The 25,442-nt window shown below is 44.0% G+C and overlaps 1 protein-coding gene across 2 annotated transcripts in view; it reads left to right on the top strand.

The window, feature by feature from the left end:
• LOC115170228 (ubiquitin carboxyl-terminal hydrolase 33) overlaps window positions 1-15,655 on the top strand; it is a 55,835-nt gene extending 40,180 nt beyond the window's left edge. Inside the window, exons 14-25 of one of the 2 annotated variants that reach the window (XM_029726624.1) lie at window positions 1,311-1,381; window positions 1,487-1,520; window positions 1,651-1,696; window positions 3,124-3,304; window positions 3,708-3,834; window positions 8,590-8,759; window positions 9,142-9,223; window positions 9,814-9,922; window positions 10,559-10,620; window positions 10,933-10,973; window positions 15,087-15,155; window positions 15,346-15,655. In XM_029726624.1, coding sequence (XP_029582484.1) covers window positions 1,311-1,381; window positions 1,487-1,520; window positions 1,651-1,696; window positions 3,124-3,304; window positions 3,708-3,834; window positions 8,590-8,759; window positions 9,142-9,223; window positions 9,814-9,922; window positions 10,559-10,620; window positions 10,933-10,973; window positions 15,087-15,155; window positions 15,346-15,500 — 1,147 coding nt within the window. In that variant the 3' untranslated portion in view covers window positions 15,501-15,655. Of the gene's footprint in view, window positions 1-1,310; window positions 1,382-1,486; window positions 1,521-1,650; window positions 1,697-3,123; window positions 3,305-3,707; window positions 3,835-8,589; window positions 8,760-9,141; window positions 9,224-9,813; window positions 9,923-10,558; window positions 10,662-10,932; window positions 10,974-15,086; window positions 15,156-15,345 lie in introns of both variants that reach the window. The other variant, XM_029726622.1, reaches the window with a different exon arrangement.
• The last annotated feature ends 9,787 nt before the right edge of the window (window positions 15,656-25,442 follow it).

A 25,442-nucleotide genomic window follows, 5' to 3' on the forward strand; every position in this document is an offset into this window, starting at 1 on the left:
GGGGTGTTATCTATCTCATATGGGTTCAACATTAGGGGGTCAATATATAGGGGTGTTATCTCATAGGGGTCAACATTTAGGGGGTCAATATATAGGGGTGTTATCTCATAGGGGTCAACATTTAGGGGTCAATATATAGGGGTTATATCTCATAGGGGTCAATATATAGGGGTCAACATATAGGGGTCAATATATAGGGGTCAACATATAGGGGTCAATATATAGGGGTTATATCTCATAGGGGTCAATATATAGGGGTTATATCTCATAGGGGTCAATATATAGGGGTTATATCTCATAGGGGTCAACATATAGGGGTCAATATATAGGGGTGTTATCTCATAGGGGTCAACATTTAGGGGGTCAATATATAGGGGTTTTATCTCATAGGGGTCAACATTTAGGGGGTCAATATATAGGGGTGTTATCTCATAGGGGTCAACATTTAGGGGGTCAATATATAGGGGTGTTACCTCATGGGTCAACATTTAGGGGGTCAATATATAGGGGTTATATCTCATAGGGGTCAATATATAGGGGTCAAGATATAGGGGTCAACATATATGGGTCAACATATAGGGGTTATATCTCACAGTGCAGAGTCTGCTAACACCAAGTGTGTTGAGGTTGAGGTCTTTCCTGAGCATGTGACTCGACCAGGAACAACTCTATTTCCTGGTTGAAGCAGATAAACACATTGTTAGTAGGAGTCAGGGTTGGGGTCAACATTAACACATTGTTAGTAGGAGTCAGGGTTGGGGTCAACATTAACACATTGTTAGTAGGAGTCATGGTTGTTAGTAGGAGTCATGGTTGTTAGTAGGAGTCATGGTTGTTAGTAGGAGTCATGGTTGTTAGTAGGAGTCATGGTTGTTAGTAGGAGTCATGGTTGGGGTCAACATTAACACATTGTTAGTAGGGGTCATGGTTGGGGTCAACATTAACACATTGTTAGTAGGGGTCATGGTTGGGGTCAACATTAACACATTGTTAGTAGGGGTCATGGTTGGGGTCAACATTAACACATTGTTAGTAGGAGTCAGGGTCAACATTAGCACATTGTTAGTAGGAGTCAGGGTCAACATTAGCACATTGTTAGTAGGAGTCAGGGTTTGGGTCAATTCCATTTCAATTCCAATAAATAAAAAACACTTCAATACAAATTCAAAGTGTTTTAAAAGAATTTGAATTTTAGTGTACTTCCTGAATTGACTGGAATTGAACCCAACCCTGTTAGGAGCCATCAGTGAGTTATGTGAAGTCTATTCTGTTAACGTTAAAACTGTTGTGATTATGTCCTTGTGTTCCAGCTGGTGGTGGGGTCCTGTGGTGACCTTACAGGACTGTCTGGCTGCCTTCTTCACCAGAGACGAGCTGAAAGGTGAGGACCTTGACTGTCTCTCTCTCTGTACCTTGGATGCTTGATGTCTCTGGTACCTGTTCAGTCTGGAGCGGGACTGACTGTGTTGTTTCTGTGTGTCTCTAGGTGACAACATGTACAGCTGTGAGAAATGCAAGAAGTGAGTACCTGAACAACAGAAGTATATGTAAATCATTACATAGATGATTGAATGGAAATTGTTCATGGTTTTAACTCAGGAAACATGAATAAAGATTTAATAAAGACTGTGATTTTTTTTTCTCTGCTAGATTACGGAACGGAGTGAAATTCTGTAAAGTTCAGAGTGTACCAGAGGTCAGTGTTCAAACACTTTAGAAAAGCCACCTGGCTCATATTAGAGTATATACGGTCATATTACAGCTGATATTACAGCTGATATTACAGTATATACGGTCATATTACAGCTGATATTACAGCTGATATTACAGTATATATATAGAACAACAGATTTTTACCTTGTCAGCTCGGGGATTCAATCTTGCAACCTTTCGGTCACTAGTCCAACGCAAACTTTCGATTACTAGTCTAACCACTAGGCTACCTGCCATGTATAAAATTTAGCACACAGCCATGCACTCTCCATAGACAAACATTGGCAGTAGAATGGCCCGTAAGACCTCAGGGATTTCCAACAATGCACAAGTCAGTTTGTAAAATTTCTGCCCAGCTAGATGTCCCGGTGAACTCTTAAGTGCTGCTATTGTGAGGTGGAAACGTCTGGAAGCAACAACTGCTCGGCCGCGAAGTGGTAGCTCACAACATCTGGCAGTCCGACGGACCAATCTGGGTTTGGCGGATGCAAGGAGAACGTTACCTGCCCGAATGCATAGTGCCAACTGTAAAGTTTGGTGGAGGAGGAATAATGGTCTGGGGCTGTTTTTCATAGTTCGGGCCCCGCAGTTCCGGTCGTAATGCTACAGCATACAATGACATTCTAGATGATTCTGTGCTTCCAACTTTGTGGCAACAGTTTGGGGAAGGCACTTTACTGTTTCAGCTTGACAATGCCCCTGGTGCACAAAAGTGAGGTCCATACAGAAATGGTTTGTCGAGATCAGTGTGAAAGAACTTGACTGGCCTGCACAGAGCCCTGACCTCAACCCCATCGAACACCTTTGGGATGAATTGGAACGCCGACTGCGAGCCAGGCCTAATCGCTCAACATTAGTGCCCGACCTCACTAATGTTCTTGTGGCTGAATGGAAGCAAGTCCACGCAGCAATGTTCCAACATCTAGTGGAAAGCCTTCCCAGAAGAGTGGAGGCTGTTATAGCAGCAATGTTCCAACATCTAGTGGAAAGCCTTCCCAGAAGAGTGGAGGCTGTTATAGCAGCAAAGGGGGACCAACTCCATATTAATGCCCATGATTTTGTATGAGATGTTCGACGAGCAAAGTGTCCACATACTTTTGGTCATGAAGAGTGTGTTTATGTGATTTATTGTCACATACATCAGATAGGTGCAGTGAATTGTGTTGTTATACAGGGTCAGCCATAGTATTACAGTGTCCCTGGAGCAAATTAGGGTTAAGTGTTTTGCTCAAGGGCGCATCGACAGAGTTTTCACCTTGTCGGTTCGGCTATTCGAACCAGCCACCTTTCGGGTTAGTGGCCCAACACGCTCTAATCACGAGGCTACCTGCTACTAAACCAGGCAAGGTATTACTCAGTTACACTTTCAATATAATTATTAAATGCATTTTGTTTTAATTCCCTTTCCAGATCTTGTGTATCCACCTGAAGCGGTTTAGACACGAGCTGATGTTCTCCACTAAGATCGGGACTCACGTCTCTTTCCCATTGGAGGGCCTGGACCTGCAGCCCTTCCTGGCCAAGGATAGCTCCGCCCACACCACATCCTATGACCTGCTGTCCGTCATCTGTCACCATGGCACCGCCAGCAGTGAGTGTTGGTTCAGGCCACCCCCCCCCCCGAGATAAGGTCTGTTCTATGGAGGTAGACAGAGGGATCTGGATTGACGGATAGAACTTGTTCCCTTGTGACCTTGAGGGCTTTCAATTATTTTTATTTTTTTATGTAATCAACTTCACGGTCCCATGTGGCTCAGTTGGTAGAGCATGGTGTTTGCAATGCCAGGGTTGTGGGTTCGATTCCCACGGGGGACCAGCACGGAGAAAAATAATAATAATTATGAAATGTATGTATTCACTACTGTAAGTCGCTCTGGATAAGAGCATCTGCTAAATTACTAAAATGTAAAATGTCATGGGGATTGTTATCCTTTTCTCGTTAACCTCCTTTCTCTCCCTCCTCTCCCTCCTCTTCCTCCTCCTACTCTCGCCAGGTGGCCACTACATAGCTTACTGTAGGAATGACCTGAACAACCTCTGGTATGAGTTTGACGACCAGAGCGTCACCGAGGTGTCAGAATCCTGCGTCCAGAACGCTGAGGCCTACGTTCTGTTCTACAAGTAAGACTAACAGCATATCATATAACCAACACATCTTAGGAGTGGTATTATATAACTACATCCTCTAGGAGTGGTATTATATAACTACATCCTCTAGGAGTGGTATTATATAACTACATCCTCTAGGAGTGGTATTATATAACTACATCCTCTAGGAGTGGTATTATATAACTACATCCTCTAGGAGTGGTATTATATAACTACATCCTCTAGGAGTGGTATTATATAACTACATCCTCTAGGAGTGGTATTATATAACTACATCCTCTAGGAGTGGTATTATATAACTACATCCTCTAGGAGTGGTATTATATAACTACATCCTCTAGGAGTGGTATTATATAACTACATCCTCCTCCTCTAGGAGTGGTATTATATAACTACATCCTCCTCCTCTAGGAGTGGTATTATATAACTACATCCTCTAGGAGTGGTATTATATAACTACGTCCTCTAGGAGTGGTATTATATAACTACAATCCTCTAGGAGTGGTATTATATAACTACATCCTCCTCCTCTAGGAGTGGTATTATATAACTACATCCTCCTCCTCTAGGAGTGGTATTATATAACTACATCCTCCTCCTCTAGGAGTGGTATTATATAACTACATCCTCTAGGAGTGGTATTATATAACTACATCCTCTAGGAGTGGTATTATATAACTACATCCTCTAGGAGTGGTATTATATAACTACATCCTCTAGGAGTGGTATTATATAACTACGTCCTCCTCATCTAGGAGTGGTATTATATAACTACATCCTCCTCCTCTAGGAGTGGTATTATATAACTACGTCCTCCTCCTCTAGGAGTGGTATTATATAACTACGTCCTCCTCCTCTAGGAGTGGTATTATATAACTACATCCTCCTCCTCTAGGAGTGGTATTATATAACTACATCCTCTAGGAGTGGTATTATATAACTACATCCTCCTCCTCTAGGAGTGGTATTATATAACTACATCCTCTAGGAGTGGTATTATATAACTACATCCTCTAGGAGTGGTATTATATAACTACGTCCTCCTCCTCTAGGAGTGGTATTATATAACTACATCCTCTAGGAGTGGTATTATATAACTACATCCTCCTCCTCTAGGAGTGGTATTATATAACTACATCCTCCTCCTCTAGGAGTGGTATTATATAACTACGTCCTCTAGGAGTGGGATTATATAACTACGTCCTCCTCCTCTAGGAGTGGTATTATATAACTACATCCTCTAGGAGTGGGATTATATAACTACGTCCTCCTCCTCAAGGAGTGGTGTTATATAACTACATCCTCCTCCTCTAGGAGTGGTGTTATATAACTACATCCTCTAGGAGTGGTATTATATAACTACATCCTCTAGGAGTGGTATTATATAACTACATCCTCCTCCTCTAGGAATGGTATTATATAACTACGTCCTCTAGGAGTGGTATTATATAACTACATCCTCCTCCTCTAGGAGTGGTATTATATAACTACATCCTCTAGGAGTGGTATTATATAACTACGTCCTCTAGGAGTGGTATTATATAACTACGTCCTCTAGGAGTGGTATTATATAACTACATCCTCCTCCTCTAGGAGTGGTATTATATAACTACATCCTCTAGGAGTGGTATTATATAACTACGTCCTCTAGGAGTGGTATTATATAACTACGTCCTCTAGGAGTGGTATTATATAACTACATCCTCCTCCTCTAGGAGTGGTATTATATAACTACATCCTCTAGGAGTGGTATTATATAACTACATCCTCTAGGAGTGGTATTATATAACTACATCCTCCTCCTCTAGGAGTGGTATTATATAACTACATCCTCCTCCTCTAGGAGTGGTATTATATAATTACATCCTCTAGGAGTGGTATTATATAACTACATCCTCTAGGAGTGGTATTATATAACTACATCCTCTAGGAGTGGTATTATATAACTACATCCTCTAGGAGTGGTATTATATAACTACATCCTCTAGGAGTGGTATTATATAACTACATCCTCCTCCTCTAGGAGTGGTATTATATAACTACATCCTCCTCCTCTAGGAGTGGTATTATATAACTACATCCTCTAGGAGTGGTATTATATAACTACGTCCTCTAGGAGTGGTATTATATAACTACATCCTCTAGGAGTGGTATTATATAACTACATCCTCTAGGAGTGGTATTATATAACTACATCCTCTAGGAGTGGTATTATATAACTACATCCTCTAGGAGTGGTATTATATAACTACGTCCTCCTCATCTAGGAGTGGTATTATATAACTACATCCTCCTCCTCTAGGAGTGGTATTATATAACTACGTCCTCCTCCTCTAGGAGTGGTATTATATAACTACGTCCTCCTCCTCTAGGAGTGGTATTATATAACTACATCCTCCTCCTCTAGGAGTGGTATTATATAACTACATCCTCTAGGAGTGGTATTATATAACTACATCCTCCTCCTCTAGGAGTGGTATTATATAACTACATCCTCTAGGAGTGGTATTATATAACTACATCCTCTAGGAGTGGTATTATATACTACGTCCTCCTCCTCTAGGAGTGGTATTATATAACTACATCCTCTAGGAGTGGTATTATATAACTACATCCTCCTCCTCTAGGAGTGGTATTATATAACTACATCCTCCTCCTCTAGGAGTGGTATTATATAACTACGTCCTCTAGGAGTGGGATTATATAACTACGTCCTCCTCCTCTAGGAGTGGTATTATATACTACATCCTCTAGGAGTGGGATTATATAACTACGTCCTCCTCCTCAAGGAGTGGTGTTATATAACTACATCCTCCTCCTCTAGGAGTGGTGTTATATAACTACATCCTCTAGGAGTGGTATTATATAACTACATCCTCTAGGAGTGGTATTATATAACTACATCCTCCTCCTCTAGGAATGGTATTATATAACTACGTCCTCTAGGAGTGGTATTATATAACTACATCCTCCTCCTCTAGGAGTGGTATTATATAACTACATCCTCCTCCTCTAGGAGTGGTATTATATAACTACATCCTCTAGGAGTGGTATTATATAACTACGTCCTCTAGGAGTGGTATTATATAACTACGTCCTCTAGGAGTGGTATTATATAACTACATCCTCCTCCTCTAGGAGTGGTATTATATAACTACATCCTCTAGGAGTGGTATTATATAACTACATCCTCTAGGAGTGGTATTATATAACTACATCCTCCTCCTCTAGGAGTGGTATTATATAACTACATCCTCCTCCTCTAGGAGTGGTATTATATAATTACATCCTCTAGGAGTGGTATTATATAACTACATCCTCTAGGAGTGGTGTTATATAACTACATCCTCCTCCTCTAGGAGTGGTATTATATAACTACATCCTCCTCCTCTAGGAGTGGTATTATATAATTACATCCTCTAGGAGTGGTATTATATAACTACATCCTCTAGGAGTGGTGTTATATAACTACGTCCTCTAGGAGTGGTATTATATAACTACATCCTCTAGGAGTGGTATTATATAACTACATCCTCTAGGAGTGGTATTATATAACTACGTCCTCTAGGAGTGGTATTATATAACTACGTCCTCTAGGAGTGGTATTATATAACTACATCCTCCTCCTCTAGGAGTGGTATTATATAACTACATCCTCCTCCTCTAGGAGTGGTATTATATAACTACATCCTCTAGGAGTGGTATTATATAACTACATCCTCTAGGAGTGGTATTATATAACTACATCCTCTAGGAGTGGTATTATATAACTACATCCTCTAGGAGTGGTATTATATAACTACATCCTCCTCCTCTAGGAGTGGTATTATATAACTACATCCTCTAGGAGTGGTATTATATAACTACATCCTCATCCTCTAGGAGTGGTATTATATAACTACGTCCTCCTCCTCTAGGAGTGGTATTATATAACTACATCCTCCTCTAGGAGTGGTATTATATAACTACGTCCTCTAGGAGTGGTATTATATAACTACGTCCTCTAGGAGTGGTATTATATAACTACGTCCTCTAGGAGTGGTATTATATAACTACATCCTCCTCCTCTAGGAGTGGTATTATATAACTACATCCTCCTCCTCTAGGAGTGGTATTATATAATTACATCCTCTAGGAGTGGTATTATATAACTACATCCTCTAGGAGTGGTATTATATAACTACATCCTCTAGGAGTGGTATTATATAACTACATCCTCTAGGAGTGGTATTATATAACTACATCCTCCTCCTCTAGGAGTGGTATTATATAACTACATCCTCTAGGAGTGGTATTATATAACTACGTCCTCTAGGAGTGGTATTATATAACTACGTCCTCTAGGAGTGGTATTATAGAACTACATCCTCCTCCTCTAGGAGTGGTATTATATAACTACGTCCTCTAGGAGTGGTATTATATAACTACATCCTCTAGGAGTGGTATTATATAACTACATCCTCTAGGAGTGGTATTATATAACTACATCCTCTAGGAGTGGTATTATATAACTACATCCTCTAGGAGTGGTATTATATAACTACATCCTCTAGGAGTGGTATTATATAACTACGTCCTCTAGGAGTGTCCTCTACATTAACAGCAGCAACAGAATTCTAATCTGCCAGGATTTGAGCCCTCTCTGGAGGAAGTGCCAGTTTTAGCAGATAAATCGTTTTCTGTAAACAGGAAGTTGCCGTGCTGTGTTGTACAGACCACGTCCATTTAGCTCACGGTTACTAATGTGTACTGTTTGTGTCCCTGCAGGAAGAGCAACGAAGAGGCGCTGAAGGAGAGGAGGAGGGTGACGGGTCTACTCGGCGTGACGGAGCCCAGTCTGCTACAGTTCTACGTCTCCAGACAGTGGCTCAACAAGTTCAAGACCTTCGCTGAGCCTGGACCTATCTCCAATGACGACTTCCTCTGTTCACACGGAGGTATGGGCTTTTATCTTTCCATGTCTGTCTCTATCAGACATTTATATATCTTTATCTCTATCTGAATCAGCCAGCCAGTCTGCCAGTCAGTCAATCAGCCAGCCAGTCTGCCAGCCAGTCTGCCAGCCAATCTGCCAGCCAGTCTGCCAATCAGCCAGCCAGCCAGTCTGCCAATCAGCCAGCCAGCCAGTCTGTCAATCAGCCAGCCAGCCAGTCTGCCAGCCAGCCAGCCAGTCAGTCAATTGCTCAACTGTCAAAGCAACTGGGGGGGAGAACAAAATGAATCCATGTTTCCAGAGATATTGGGTGAGGTTAATGTTAGGTGGTACCCATTACCCATAATGACTTGTGATGAGGATCATTTTAAATGTTGTGTTATCAGGCGTGCCGCCTGCCAAGGCAGTGTTCATCGATGACCTGGTAGTGATGCTGCCCCAGAACGCGTGGGACCACCTCTACAGCAGGTCAGTTTCATACAGCGACACCATACCGTCATTAAGTGGGATTGACTACGTTTTACATGGAGGAGTATTAAAACAGGATTGTTAAGGAAATCCTTTTTCTTTGCGTACGATGTTTTAATCAAACTATATTAATCGAGTTATTCACAATAATCACATTATTGTGTCAGTGTACCCATAGTTGATAAAGTCGTGGGTTTATAATGTGTATTTTTACGGGCTAGGAGCATTGTCTTACGTCAGATAGCGCCACATCGACTGTCGTAAGACGACGCGGCTAAGGGGAGTGCTTACTGGTTCTGAGAGGTTTATTCACTGAGCTGTGTTTCAACGACTGAATTCTGGGACTGTGGTTCCCTGGTCAACGTGTTACTAAGCTGTGATTGGTCTGCCAAGGTGTGTTACTGAGCTCTGATTGGCCTGTCAAGTTCTGTTACTAAGCTGTGCTTGATCTGTCAATGTGTGTTACTAAGCTGTGATTGGTCTGACAAGGTGTGTTACTAAGCCGTGATTGGTCTGTCAAGTTCTGTTACTTAGCTGTGATTTAGTCTGGTCAAGGTGTGTTACTGAGCTGTGATTGGTTTGTTGTCTAGGTACGGAGGCGGGCCTGCTGTCAACCACCTGTACGTGTGTCACACTTGTCAGACAGAGATTGAGAAGCTGGAGAAGAGACGCAGGACAGAGCTGGACATGTTTGTCCGGGTAACGCCTTTCATGGTTCCTTTCCTTTGCAGGATTTTTTTCCACCCCAGCACTAACGCACCTGTTTTAATGTTCTCAATTCATTGAAATTATAATCTTTCTCTCTCAACTCTTTCTTCCTGTCCTCTTCCCCCCATCCTCTCCCCCTATCCTCTCCCCCTATCCTCTCCCCCTATCCTCTCTCCCCCCATCCTCTCTCCCCCCATCCTCTCTCCCCCCATCCTCTCTCCCCCCATCCTCTCTCCCCCCATCCTCTCTCCCCCCATCCTCTCTCCCCCCATCCTCTCTCCCCCATCCTCTCTCCCCCATCTCCTCTCTCCCCCATCTCCTCTCTCCCCCATCTCCTCTCTCCCCATCTCCTCTCCCCATCTCCTCTCTCCCCCATCTCCTCTCTCCCCCATCCCTTCTCTCCCCCATCCCTTCTCTCCCCCATCCCTTCTCTCCCCCATCCCTTCTCTCCCCCATCCCCTCTCTTCCTCTCTCCCCCCATCCCCTCTCTCCCCCATCCCCTCTCTTCCTCTCTCCCCCATCCCCTCTCTTCCTCTCTCCCCCATCCCCTCTCTTCCTCTCTCCCCCCATCCCCTCTCTCCCCCATCCCCTCTCTCCCCCATCCCCTCTCTTCCTTCCTCTGTTCAGCTGAACAAGGCGTTCCAAGAGGAGGAGTCTCCAGTGATCATCTACTGCATCAGCATGCAGTGGTTCAGAGAGTGGGAGGGCTTCGTCAAGGGAAAGGGCAATGGTGAGTGGTTGGTTCAGAGAGTGGGAGGGCTTCGTCAAGGGAAAGGACCATGGTGAGTGGTTGGTTCAGAGAGTGGGAGGGCTTCGTCAAGGGAAAGGACCATGGTGAGTGGTTGGTTCAGAGAGTGGGAGGGCTTCGTCAAGGGAAAGGACCATGGTGAGTGGTTGGTTCAGAGAGTGGGAGGGCTTCGTCAAGGGAAAGGACCATGGTGAGTGGTTGGTTCAGAGAGTGGGAGGACTTCGTCAAGGGAAAGGACCATGGTGAGTGGTTGGTTCAGAGAGTGGGAGGGCTTCGTCAAGGGAAAGGACCATGGTGATTGGCTAAACAGATACTTTTGGTCATGTAGTGTATGTGGACACCTGCATGTCGGACATCTCATTCCAAAATCATGGGCATTAAAAGGGAATTGGTCCCCCCTTTGCTACTACAACAGCCTCCACTGTTGGAACATTGCTGCGGGGACTTGCTTCCGTTCAGCCACAAGCGCATTAGTGAGGTCGGGCACTGATGTTGGGCGATTAGGCCCTGGCTCACAGTCGGCGTTCCAATTCATTCCAAAGGTGTTCGATCTCGAAAAACCATTTCTGGATGGACCTCGCTTTGTGCACCAGGGGACTTCTCATGCTGAAACAGGAAAGGGCCTTCCTCAAACTTTTGCCACAAAGTTGGAAGCACAGAATGGTCTAGAATAACTAATGGCACCGGAGGAGATGGCTGCCGTTGTAAGGGCTCTTAACCAATCGTGCGTGTTTTTGTAACTTATTTTGTACATAATGTTTCTGCCACCGTCTCTTATGACCGAAAAGTCCTTCTAGATATCAGGACAGCGATTACTCACCTCGTACTGGACAAAGATTTTTTTTCTTTAACGAATCGGATGCAAAGGATTTACTTCAGACATCGTCATTCGCAGGAGAAAGAGACGGAGGTATCGGGACGTAGGTCCGGGTGCCTTGTAAGGATCCGACGGCGAGTGGATAATCTGCCTCTACCATCAGTCCTATTAGCTAACGTACAAATGGATAACAAAATAGACAAGCTACGATCACGAATATCCTACCAATGGGACATTCAAAACTGTAATATCTTATGTTTCACTGAGTCGTGGCTGAACAACGACATGGATAACATACAGCTGGCTGGGTTTACCGTGCATCGGGAAGATAGAACAGCTGCCTCCGGTATGACAAGAGGTGGAGGTCTGTGTCTATTTGTCAATAACAGCTGGTGCACAAAATCTAATATTAAGGAAGTCTCAAGGTCGCCTGAGGTAGAGTATTTCATGATAAGCTGTAGCCCACACTATTTACCAAGAGAGTTTTCATCTATATTTTTCGTAACTATCTACCACCACAAACCGATGCTGGCACTAAGACCGCACTCAACGAGCTGTATAAGGCCATAATCAAACAGGAAAACACTCATCCAGAGGTGGCGCTCCTAGTGGCCGGGGACTTTAATGCAGGGAAACTTAAATCCGTTTTACCTCATTTCTACCAGCATGTCACATGTGCAACCGGAGGAAAAAAAACTCTGGACCACCTTTACTCCACACACAGAGACGCATACAAAGCTCTCCCTCGCCCTCCATTTGGCAAATCTGACCATAATTATATCCTCCTGATTCCTGGTTATAAGCAAAAACTAAAGCAGGAAGTAGCAGTGACTCACTCAATACAGAAGTGGTCAGATGACACAGATGCTAAGCTACAGGACTGTTTTGCTGCACAGATTGGAATATGTTCCGGGATTCTTCCGATGGCATTGAGGAGTACACCACATCAGTCACTGGCTTCATCAATAAGTGCATCGATGACGTCGTCCGCCCAGTGACCGTACGTACATACGCCAACCAGAAGCCATGGATTACAGGCAACATCCGGACTGAGCTAAAGGGTAGAGCTGCCGCTTTCAAGGAGCGGGACTCTAACCCAGACATAAGAAATCCCGCTATGCCCTCAGACGAACCATCAAAAGCGTCAATACAGGACTAAGATTGAATCGTACTACACCGGCTCCGACGCTCATCGGCTGTGGCAGGGCTTGCAAACTATTAGACTACAAAGGGAAGCACAGCCGCGAGCTGCCCAGTGACACGAGCCTACCAGAAGAGATAAATTACTTCTATGCTCGCTTCAAGGCAACACTGAAGCATGCATGAGAGCATCAGTTGTTCCGGATGAATGTGTGATCACATTCTCCATAACCGATGTGAGTAAGACGTTTAAACAGGTCAACATTCACAAGGCCACGGGCCGGAAGGATAACCAGGACGTCTACTCCGAGCATGCGCTGACCAACTGGCAAGTATCTTCACTGACATTTTCAACCTCTCCCTGATAAGTCTGTAATACCAACATGTTTCAAGCTGACCACCATAGTCTCTGTGCCCAAGAACACTAAGGTAACCTGCCTAAATGACTACTGACCCATAGCACTCACGTCTGTAGCCATGAAGTGCTTTGAAAGGCTGGTCATGGCTCACATTAACACCATGATCCCAGAAACCCTAGACCCACTCCAATTTGCATACCGACCCAACAGATGACGCAGTCTCTATTGCACTCAACACTGCCATTTCCCACCTGGACAAAAGTAACACCTACGTGAAAATGCTATTCATTGACTATAGCTCAGCATTCAACACCATAGTGCCCTCAAAGCACATCACTAAGCTAAGGACCCTGGGACTAAACACCTCCATCTGTAACTGGATCCTGGACTTCCTGACGGGCCGCCCCCAGGTGGTAAGGGTAGGTAACAACACATCCGTCACGCTGATCCTCAACACAGGGGCCCCTCAGGGGTGCGTGCTCAGTCCCTTCCTGTACTCCCTGTTCACTCATGACTGAACTGCCAGGCACGACTCCAACACCATCATTAAGTTTGCTGATGACGCAACAGTGGTAGGCCCGACAACGACGAGATCAGAGACCTGGCCGTGTGGTGCCAGAACAACAGCCTCTCCCTCAACGTGATCAAGACAAAGGAGATGATCGTGGACTACAGGAAAAGGAGCACCGAGCACGCCCCCATTCTCATCAACGGGGCTGTAGTGGAGCAGGTTGAGAGCTTCAAGTTCCTTGGTGTCCATATCACCAACAAACTAGAATGGTCCAAACACACCAAGACAGTTGTGAAGAGGGCACGACAAAGCCTATTCCCCCTCGGGAGACTGAAAAGATTTGGCATGGGTCCTCAGATCCTTAAAAAGTTCTACAGCTGCACCATCGAGAGCATCCTGACTGGTTGCATCACTGCCTGGTATGGCAACTGCTCGGCCTTCGACCGCAAGGCACTACAGAGGGTAGTGCGTACGGCCCAGTACATCACTGGGGCCAACCTTCCTTCACTTTAACTCTACCTACATGTACATATTACCTCAATTACGTCGACGTACCGGTGCCCCCTGTATTTAGCCTCACTACTGTTATTGTACTGCTGCTCTTGAACTATTTAGTTTTTACTTTACACCGATTTTTCACTTCACTGTAAGGTCTACACCTGTTGTATTCGGCGCATATGACAAATAACATTTGATTTGAATGTCATTGTTTGCTGTAGCGTTAAGATTTCCCTTCACCGGAAATAAGGGGCCTAGTCCGAACCATAAAAAAACAGCCCCAGACCATTATTCCTCCTCCACCAAACTTTACAGTTGGCACTATGCATTCGGGCAGGTCGCGTTCTCCTGGCATCTGCTAAACCCAGATTTGTCCATCGGACTGCCAGATGGTGAAGCGTGATTCATCACTCCAGAGATCGCGTGTCCACTGCTCCAGATTTCAATGGCATCGAGCTTTACACTCCAGTCGACGCTTGGCATTGTGCATGGTGATCTTAGGCTTGTGTGCGGCTGCTCGGCCCTGGAAACCCATTTCATGAAGCTCTTGACGAACAGTTCTTGTGCTGACGTTGCTTCCAGAGGCACTTTGGAACTCGGTAGTGGAGTGTTGCAACCGAGGAAAGACAATTTTTACACGCTACGCGGTTCAGGACTCGGAGGTCCCGTTCTGTGAGCTTGTGTGGCCTACCACTTCGCGGCTGAGCCATTGTTGCTCCTAGACGTTTCCACTTCACAATAACAGCACTTACAGTTGACCAGGCAGCTCCAGCAGGGCAGAAATTTGATGAACTGACTTGTTGGAAAGGTCACATCCTATGACGGTGCCACGTTGAAAGTCACTGAGCTCTTCAGTAAGGCCATTATACCTCCAATGTTTGTCTATGGAGATTGTGTGGCTGAAGTAGCCAAATCCACTCATTTGAAGGGGTGTCTACATACTGCTGTATAGATAGAGTAGTAGGTGTAATTTGGAGTCTCCACCCCCAGCTGTTGAAAGGAGTGCTATAGAATACGATATTAGGCTGCCTTCGGACTACATTTTATGTGTCATTAATAATTTATTTCCCTCTCCCTTGCAGATCCACCGGGACCAATCGATAACTCTAAGATCGCGATCAACAAGAATGGCCATCTAACACTCAGACAAGGTAACAGCCTGACCCAGTCAACTCTTCTGCCTTCTCTAAATCCCCCTGCTAATATAATGTCCTATCGGTGTGAGGCTGATGGAACTGTAGTGGACACACACTTGATCAAGATTAGATTCTTCTGAAAAGCTACTAATATGTTTACGTTATTTCAGTCTCGTTAAATCTGTGTGCTACTTACTCCCTCAAGGAGCTGACTCGGGACAGATCTCTGAGGAGACGTGGAACTTTCTCCACTCCATCCACGGAGGAGGACCGCTCATAACAGTCCGGCCCAACGTCTCTCACACCAACGCATCTCACCCCGAACTAGAGGCCTCCTCGCAGTCTAAGGAGAAGATATAGGTGGAGACGTGCTACGTTTAAATCTACCTACATTACCAACCTCTTCACAGGAAACAACCTACCTACTGTACCAACCCCCTAACAGGAACTACCTAAATACCAACCCCCTAACAGGAAACTACCAACCCCCTAACAGGAAACTACCAACCCCCTAACAGGAACTACCTAACTACCAACCCCCTAACAGGAACTACCTAACTACCAACCCCCTAACAGGAAACTACCTAACTACCAACCCCCTAACAGGAAACTACCTAACTACCAACCCCCTAACAGGAACTACCTAACTACCAACCCCCTAACAGGAAACTACCAACCCCCTAACAGGAAACTACCTAACTACCAACCCCCTAACAGGAACTACCTAACTACCAACCCCCTAACAGGAAACTACCTAACTACCAACCCCCTAACAGGAAACTACCTAACTACCAACCCCCTAACAGGAACTACCTAACTACCAACCCCCTAACAGGAAACTACCTAACTACCAACCCCCTAACAGGAAACTACCTAACTACCAACCCCCTAACAGGAACTACCTAACTACCAACCCCCTAACAGGAAACTACCTAACTACCAACCCCCTAACAGGAAACTACCTAACTACCAACCCCCTAACAGGAAACTACCAACCCCCTAACAGGAAACCCCCAACACCAGCCCTGAGTAAAACAACAACTAAAGCCTTTTATTTTGCACTTTACTTTTTATTTAAAAAGCATTCGAGCAAAGGATTTCCCTTCCTTGACCACCATAAAATGAACAGCCCTTCTTGACAACTGGGCAGAAGAATAAACATGTCTGAAAATAACATGATGATATGTTTCTACATAAATGTATAAATATATAATTTCTAATAGCACTGTAGAATAATACATGGGAACTGTGGTGATTTCCAGAACCAAGCATTTATTCATTTTGTTTGCAGGTAATATTATTTTATTTTTCCTGAATGCAGCAGTTTTTTTTATTTTTATTTTTTACTTCTCTCTCTTGACCAAAATTGAGACAATGTCACTCTATATCAGGGATGGGGGCCACAAAGAAATCAGAACTCATTATGAGGGGCCGTAGTGGTTCATGGGTCTGCATACCCACATCCATACCCACACATGCAATCAGAGCCGGCCCTATCCTTTTGGGGGCCCTAACTGAAATTTTGATGACCCCCCCCCCCCCCCTTGCGAGGAAAACATTTTTGTGGCACCCTTCTTGACAGCGGAGAGAAAGAATGTATGTTTTAGTTTATTTCCTGCAATTCTACACATTTTGCCTTGGGGCGGTGAGAACGTTTTTCAATTTTATAACAAATTTCATGCAATTCTAATAAAAAAAAATGCAATGGGGTAGAGAGAACATGTTTCAGTTTTACAGCTAATTTCCTGCAATTTCTACACATTTTGCCATAGGGTGGAGATAAATATTTGTAGTTTTTAAATATGATATCTGAGTAATTAACTAAATCAACGGAGGCCCCCCTGGTCAGTAATTCCACCATGATTACTACAAGTTTAGATGGCTGGCTGGGCTAACTTACCAATCTAAACATTTTTAGCTGATATGGGCTAATTGAGTGACTGTCAGTGACGGACAAGGGAAAAACTGCTGATGCACAACCAACATTTTGTAATTCCACCTTGGTGTAATCTACTATTCTACCTAGCAACAGTAAGTTGAGACCCCGACTGAGGGGGGGGGTTCTATATGATGTCACTCTTATGTCTTGTGTGTCACAAACGACAAAAGAAGAATCACAATGCATCTTACTGTAAATATCGAAATTGTTCTTTTTTTTAATACCTGTTCTAAGAAAATCACATATTGTCGAAGAAGTGAATGGTTATAAAAAATTAAAAAAGTTCAAGCTCTTACATTTTCCGTAAAGTGAAGAAGAGAAATCTCCGTCCACACATTTTAGAGACCGTCCTCTTGTTTGCAGACAAAATGTAGCTGTTTTTAAAGCTAATTTCCTACAATGCTACAGATTTTTGCCATGCCGTGTTCTTGTGCTATCTGATCAAACATAACAAAATCAATGGGGACTCCATACCATGACATTTTGGGAATTTTTGATTCTCCTGTTTTTTTTGTTTTTGTTGGAGTGGCGGCAAGTAAATGAATATAGGGGAAACACTGCTAAGGATATGTGTTTACACAGGCAGCCTAATTCTGATCTTTTTACACTAATTGGTCTTTTGACCAATCAGATCAGGTATTTTGCCAATAATTGGTCAAAAGATCAGAATTGGGCTGCCTGTGTAAACTAAGTAGTCTCAGGAAGGGATTTGTATGTTTTTTTTTTTACTATAGTCTGGTTAAGATAAGTGGCATGTTCACGCAATGTCTGATGTGTATTTGAATGTACTAGTGAGTCCAGGGGTGTATTCATTAGGATCTAAAAGGAAGCAAAAGGAATGAAACGGAGAGGGGGACACACCTATGTGAATTTGTCCAATATAAACTGCTGTTTCCGTTGTAAAACCTGATGTGTGACTAATGAATACACCCCGGGTGAACTACAGTCCCAGAACTTCCTTCCTCCACCCCCATTGGCCAGAGCAGGGGGTGGATTTACTGTGTATCCCAAATGGCACCCTATTCCCTATATAGTGCGACGCTTTTGACCAGGGTCCCATGGGGCATAGTGTTCCATTTGGGAGGCATCTATATGATGTTAGACTTTTTTTTTTGTTGTATAAAATATTTGGCTGGCAGGCATGCTTTTAGTGGGGACCCCACTCACTCAGCCAGGGTTGGGGTCAATCCCATTTCAATTCAGGAAGTGAACTGAAATTCCAAATCAAATTTTCCTCAATGTGAGAAAAATGTGGAATTTAAATGAAATGGCAATTGACCCCAACCCTGACGTACGAATGATTTGAAAAACTTGATGGCCACATGTCACATTAAATTACATGTAAGCTGCCCACTCACTGCATAATATGTACACAATGAATCACAAACTTCTGTGGCTATCTTTGTCTTTGAAATGTACAGAATTACATAACAAGCTATCAAGTCCTAATATTCGTCAGTGGAAGGAAGCATTAACTTGTGTGTAAGAGCATGGTGTTGCTTTTGGTATGTGGTCACTGAAGACCGAAGAATGCTGTAGGTATATGGAATACTGCATCCTGATTTACTAAACACATCTGTTCTGATTCGGAATGGCTGATATGATTCTGGTTCTATTAAACGCATCTGATATGATTCTGGTTGTATTAAACACATGTTCTAATTCGGAATGCCTGATATGATTCTGGTTGTATTAAACACATGTTCTGATTCGGAATGCCTGATATGATTCTGGTTCTATTAAACACATGTTCTGATTCGGAATGCCTGATGTGATTCTGGTTGTATTAAACACATGTTCTGATTCGGAATGCCTGATATGATTCTGGTTCTATTAAACACATGTTCTGATTCGGAATGCCTGATATGATTCTGGTTGTATTAAACACATGTTCTGATTCGGAATGCCTGATATGATTCTGGTTCTATTAAACACATGTTCTGATTCGGAATGCCTGATGTGATTCTGGTTGTATTAAACACATGTTCTGATTCGGAATGCCTGATATGATTCTGGTTCTATTAAACACATCTGTTCTGATTCGGAATGGCTGATATGATTCTGTTAAACCCTGACAATGAAAGAACAGTGTAACCCAAACATGATTTCTCTTCACCTGTTTGTTTACCCAGCAACTTCATTTTAATAATAGTTATTGCAGTGCATGTTATGGTTTTAAGATCAAAGTTGAACATTTTGTATGGAAATTTATGCTTAATCGAATTGTGGACCAAAACTCTTGTCTATCACAACTTTTTGTTTTGTTTTTACCAACTAATCAGAACATCTCTGAAATACTAATGTCATTATAAGCGAGCCTTTATTTCTGGATTCTGACTAATAACATTATAGATATTGTTTTGACTTTCAAGTGAGACATGGCATTGGTAGCCCGAGCTACACAGCCTAGTCCAAGGGCTAGAGATACCTTTACTGTTCTCCTTGCAACAGGAAAAATGTAGTGTTTCATTTTGACAAGTTGTGGAACTAGGCAGAACACACACACACACACACACGGACCCGTTGACTGGATAGAAAATATGTCTGCGGAAGTGAGGTGAGTGTAATTCTCTAGCTAGCTTCATAAACCAGTTTTTTTTTGTTTGTTTTTTTACAATAAACGATTTAGTCGGTCGTGATCAAGTGTGATCAGAAGTGAAGTGTAATAAATATATTCTTTATGTCTCTTGATACTAATGCGATATTGCCTAAACACTGCCAGTAACCTTACACAATCATTATACCAAGATAACATCTTGCAGAACAGTTAATCCTAACCACCCACACACACACACAATGCCTGGTTGTGGGGCCGCTCAAGGACAGGTGTACGGGAGGGGCTGGTAGCAGAAACTGTCCTAACTGTAGCATAAAAACAGGCACTGTCCTTGGGTGTCTGACTCTCGGGTACACACATGAAGATAAGCTAGAAGTAGTGTAGGCTGAGTAGACTCGTGACACACACACACACACACATCCCTGAGGGCTGGGTTTCAAGAACAGAGAACACTGTCAAGAGCCAATGAGAAGTCGACATTAGTCGGGGACGGGACCGCCCTCAACACTCATCGACCAGTCAGCTGAGAGGATCAACCAGACTCAACCTACGTCATATTGTTGTCATACCCTGTACAAAATGCCTATGTACTCTATATTCGGGGCTCTCTTCTGTGGTCTCCTTAAGAGGTGACAGAACGAGTCCGTGCACGCTATGCCAAATATCTTTGTATCTTAATAAAGCTGCCTTATTATTATTAACGAATCCACCCTCTCCGGCGCCTTGACTTGATCTCCGTCTCATGAAACTGATCATCAACAGAAGCATAGACTTATCTACTGGATATATATATATTTTTTTTTTTGTGAAGTCGACTAATAGTGAGGTTGTTATGCATGCGAATGCTTTAGGAAAGTCGTTTTTTGGTCGGGAATAATCGGCTACTAGCCGCGGTTAGCAGCAGGCTAGTCACAGGAGTTAACAACACGGAGTAGTTCCTCATCTCTCCCTGCTAGCTCATAGTAGCTAGGCAACCGCTTAATGCCCGTCAACGTTAACTAACGTTAGCTACCGATTGGTAATTAAGCTATGCGATTATCAACTAACTTGCTTTTAGTATTCGATAGCTTGTCATTATATTTTAATTTTAACCAATTTCTCCCTAGCGAACCATTATTTTAACACTGATTTATAACTACTAAATATCGGTAACTATCCGGTGCGCTAATTGCAATTGTAACTAAACCGCTAAGCTAGCTAGCTAAACGTTACTACTTTTTATTTCATGTAATAAAACAAAGCTAACGTTTTTGTTATCCGGCCACTTGCTAACTTTGCGATAAGAACGGATGAGAAAGGCAGATATTTGTTGGCAAACAGTTTTATGGTGCATAATTCATTAGGGTGCGACCAAGCTTGCACATTTTGTTTGCATTTTAATTGGTTTGGTTATAGCATGTGGGCTAACGGTCCGATGTTAGCCAGCTAACGCTAGTTTAGTAGTTAGCAGTGTATAAGATTAACACAGTATAACCATGGGGTAGTTAGCCGAGGTCTCTGGTAAAATAGTAACTACCGTATTTGGAGTTAGCCAAGGAAATACTTTAAGAGCCCTGCGGCATCAGTGTTGTCCAACTTTGGGCTTGACGGTGCTTCCTGCCTGTCGGCTGTAGTGCCATGCCGGGGATTTGGTGTAGTCAGGTCTGCTGAATGGAGATATATATATATATATATATATATTGATATATTTTATATATATATAAAATATGGTGAAGTAAAGATAGAGGGTGAGAACAAAAACTAAACTAAATTACTCCATTGTTTAACTCTATTGAATTAGTGCAGTTGGATCACAGATCTACTAGCTACTCCACTGTTACCTATAACCAATCAAGGTAGCTAGCTATCAGCTTTCCTCACACGCGGTTTAATTCGGTTTTTATTGTTGTTGTGACTTTATTTGTTTACACGGTTATAAAACCTAGCTTGTAAACGAATTGGATAGAACTGTCACGACGGGTATAATTTAGAAAAGCAAGTGCATGCATAGTGTAAGCACGTCTCAATTTAAAGTTGTTGTTATGCAACGCGCCCTGGGCAGGAAGTAATTTATGCTTGACATATAAAAGTTAGACTTGGAGACGTTGAAATGATGTCTAGTGCTGTCGCATCTAATGTTTTCATGTTGCCAGACACTTGCCACAGACAGTTGGCTAGGCCAGCTGAACTTGCCAAACACGCCTGTGCCTGAAATGGAATCCTATTCCCATGCTACATAGTGCACTATTTCTGACCAGAGCCCTATTTAGTGCTTAGGGCTCTGGTCTATAGTAGTGCACTATATAGGGAATAGGGCTCTGGTCTATAGTAGTGCACTATATAGGGAATAGGGCTCTGGTCTATAGTAGTGCACTATATAGGGAATAGGGCTCTGGTCTATAGTAGTGCACTATATAGGGAATAGGGCTCTGGTCTATAGTAGTGCACTATATAGGGAATAGGGCTCTGGTCTATAGTAGTGCACTATATAGGGAATAGGGCTCTGGTCTATAGTAGTACCACTATATAGGGAATAGGGATCTGGTCTATAGTAGTACCACTATATAGGGAATAGGGCCCTGGTCTAAAGTAGTGCACTATATAGGGAATAGGGCCCTGGTCTATAGTAGTGCACTATATAGGGAATAGGGCTCTGGTCTAAAGTAGTGCACTATATAGGGAATAGGGCCCTGGTCTATAGTAGTGCACTATATAGGGAATAGGGCTCTGGTCTATAGTAGTGCACTATATAGGGAATAGGGCTCTGGTCTATAGTAGTGCACTATATAGGGAATAGGGCTCTGGTCTATAGTAGTGCACTATATAGGGAATAGGGCTCTGGTCTAAAGTAGTGCACTATATAGGGAATAGGGCTCTGGTCTATAGTAGTGCACTATATAGGGAATAGGGCTCTGGTCTATAGTAGTGCACTATATAGGGGATAGGGCTCTGGTCTATAGTAGTGCACTATATAGGGAATAGGGCTCTGGTCTATAGTAGTGCACTATATAGGGAATAGGGCTCTGGTCTATAGTAGTGCACTATATAGGGAATAGGGCTCTGGTCTATAGTAGTGCACTATATAGGGGATAGGGCTCTGGTCTATAGTAGTGCACTATATAGGGAATAGGGCTCTGGTCTATAGTAGTGCACTATATAGGGAATAGGGATCTGGTCTATAGTAGTGCACTATATAGGGAATAGGGCTCTGGTCTATAGTAGTACCACTATATAGGGAATAGGGCCCTGGTCTAAAGTAGTGCACTATATAGGGAATAGGGCCCTGGTCTATAGTAGTACCACTATATAGGGAATAGGACTCTGGTCAAAAGTAGTGCACTATATAGTGAATAGGATTGCCATTTGTGACGCATATAAATTAACATCATGGGAAATTTATCCACTTGCCTACCTGTTGCCCATCCCTTCCCTGCATAATGCCTCAAAGACCCTCTGCCTGCATAAGCAAATATCTGTCTGTCTGACAACACCCACCCTTCTGTCTGTCTGTCTGTCTGTCTGTCTGACAACACCCCCCTTCCTTCTGTCAACACCCCTCCTCTGTGGGGTGGTGTGTGTCGATGGCTCTGTGGGGTGGGTGTGTCAAATAAAATGTGATTAGCAGATGTTATTGTGGGTGTAGCGAAATGCTTGTGTTTCTAGCTCTGACTATGCAGTAATATCTAACAATTAATATCTAACATTTTCACAACATAAACCCAATACACACCCATCTAAGTAGAGGAATGGAATTAAGAATATATAAATATATGGACGAGCAATGCGGCATAGACTAAGATACAGTAGAATAGTATAGAATACAGTATATACATATGAGATGAGTAATACATAGACTAAGATACAGTAGAATAGGATAGAATACAGTATTTACATATGAGATGAGTAATACATAGACTAAGATACAGTAAAATATAATACAGTATATACATATGAGATGAGTAATGCCAGATATGTAAACGTTATTAAAGTGACTAGTGATCCATTTATTAAAGTGGCCAGTGATTGGGTCTCAGTGTAGGCAGCAGCCTCTCTGACTTAGTGATGGCTGTTTAACAATCTGATGTCCTTGAGATAGAAGCTGTTTTTCAGTCTCTCGGTCCCAGCTTTGATGCACCTGTACTGACCTCGCCTTCTGGATGGTAGCGGGGTGAACAGGCAATGGCTCGGGTGGTTGTTGTCCTTGATGATCTTTTTGGCCTTCCTGTGACATCGGGTGGTGTAGGTGTCCTGGAGGGCAGGTAGTTTGCCCCCGGTGATGTGTTGGGCAGACCTCACTACCCTCTGGAGAGCCTTGCGGTTGTAGGGGGTGTGGTTGCCGTACCAGGTGGTGTATGTAGAGAGCTCTATGGGGGGGGTGGTGTATGTAGAGAGCTCTATGGGGTGGTGGGTGGTGTATGTAGAGAGCTCTATGGGGTGGTGGTGGTGTGTAGAGAGAGCTCTATGGGGTGGTGGTGTGTAGAGAGAGCTCTATGGGGTGGTGGTGGTGTGTAGAGAGAGCTCAATGGGGTGGTGGTGGTGTGTAGAGAGCTCTATGGGGTGGTGGTGGTGGTGTGTAGAGAGCTCTATGGGGTGGTGGTGTGTAGAGAGCTCTATGGGGTGGTGGTGGTGTGTAGAGAGAGCTCTATGGGTGGTGGTGTGTAGAGAGCTCTATGGGGTGGTGGTGGTGTGTAGAGAGCTCTATGGGGTGGTGGTGTGTAGAGAGAGCTCGAGTGGGGTGGTGTGGTGGTGTGTAGAGAGCTCGATGGGGTGGTGGTGTGTAGAGAGAGCTCTATGGGGGGTGGTGGTGTGTAGAGAGCTCTATGGGGTGGTGGTGGTGTGTAGAGAGAGCTCTATGGGGTGGTGGTGGTGTGTAGAGAGAGTTCTATGGGGTGGTGGTGGTGGTGTGTAGAGAGCTCTATGGGGTGGTGGTGTGTAGAGAGCTCTATGGGGTGGTGGTGGTGTGTAGAGAGCTCTATGGGGTGGTGGTGGTGTGGAGAGAGCTCTATGGGGTGGTCGTGGTGGTGTGTAGAGAGCTCTATGGGGTGGTGGTGTGTAGAGAGAGCTCTATGGGGTGGTGGTGGTGTGTAGAGAGCTCTATGGGGTGGTGGTGTGTAGAGAGAGCTCTATGGGGTGGTGGTGGTGGTGTGTAGAGAGCTCTATGGGGTGGTGGTGGTGTGTAGAGAGCTCTATGGGGTGGTGGTGTGTAGAGAGAGCTCTATGGGGTGGTGGTGGTGTGTAGAGAGCTCTATGGGGTGGTGGTGGTGTGTAGAGAGCTCTATGGGGTGGTGGTGGTGTGTAGAGAGCTCTATGGGGTGGTGGTGTGTAGAGAGAGCTCTATGGGGTGGTGGTGTGTAGAGAGAGCTCTATGGGGTGGTGGTGGTGTGTAGAGAGAGCTCTATGGGTGGTGGTGGTGTGTAGAGAGTTCTATGGGGTGGTGGTGGTGGTGTGTAGAGAGCTCTATGGGGTGGTGGTGTGTAGAGAGCTCTATGGGGTGGTGGTGGTGTGTAGAGAGCTCTATGGGGGGGTGGTGGTGTGTAGAGAGCTCTATGGGGTGGTGGTGGTGTGTAGAGAGCTCTATGGGGGGTGGTGGTGTGTAGAGAGCTCTATGGGGTGGTGGTGGTGTGTAGAGAGCTCTATGGGTGGTGGTGGTGTGGAGAGAGCTCTATGGGTGGTGGTGGTGTGTAGAGAGAGCTCTATGGGGTGGTGGTGGTGTGTAGAGAGAGCTCTATGGGGTGGTGGTGGTGTGTAGAGAGAGCTCTATGGGGTGGTGGTGGTGGTGTAGAGAGAGCTCTATGGGTGGTGGTGGTGTGTAGAGAGAGCTCTATGG

Source organism: Salmo trutta, chromosome 31, assembly GCF_901001165.1.
Source record: "Salmo trutta chromosome 31, fSalTru1.1, whole genome shotgun sequence".
Classification (NCBI taxonomy): Eukaryota; Metazoa; Chordata; class Actinopteri; order Salmoniformes; family Salmonidae; genus Salmo; species Salmo trutta.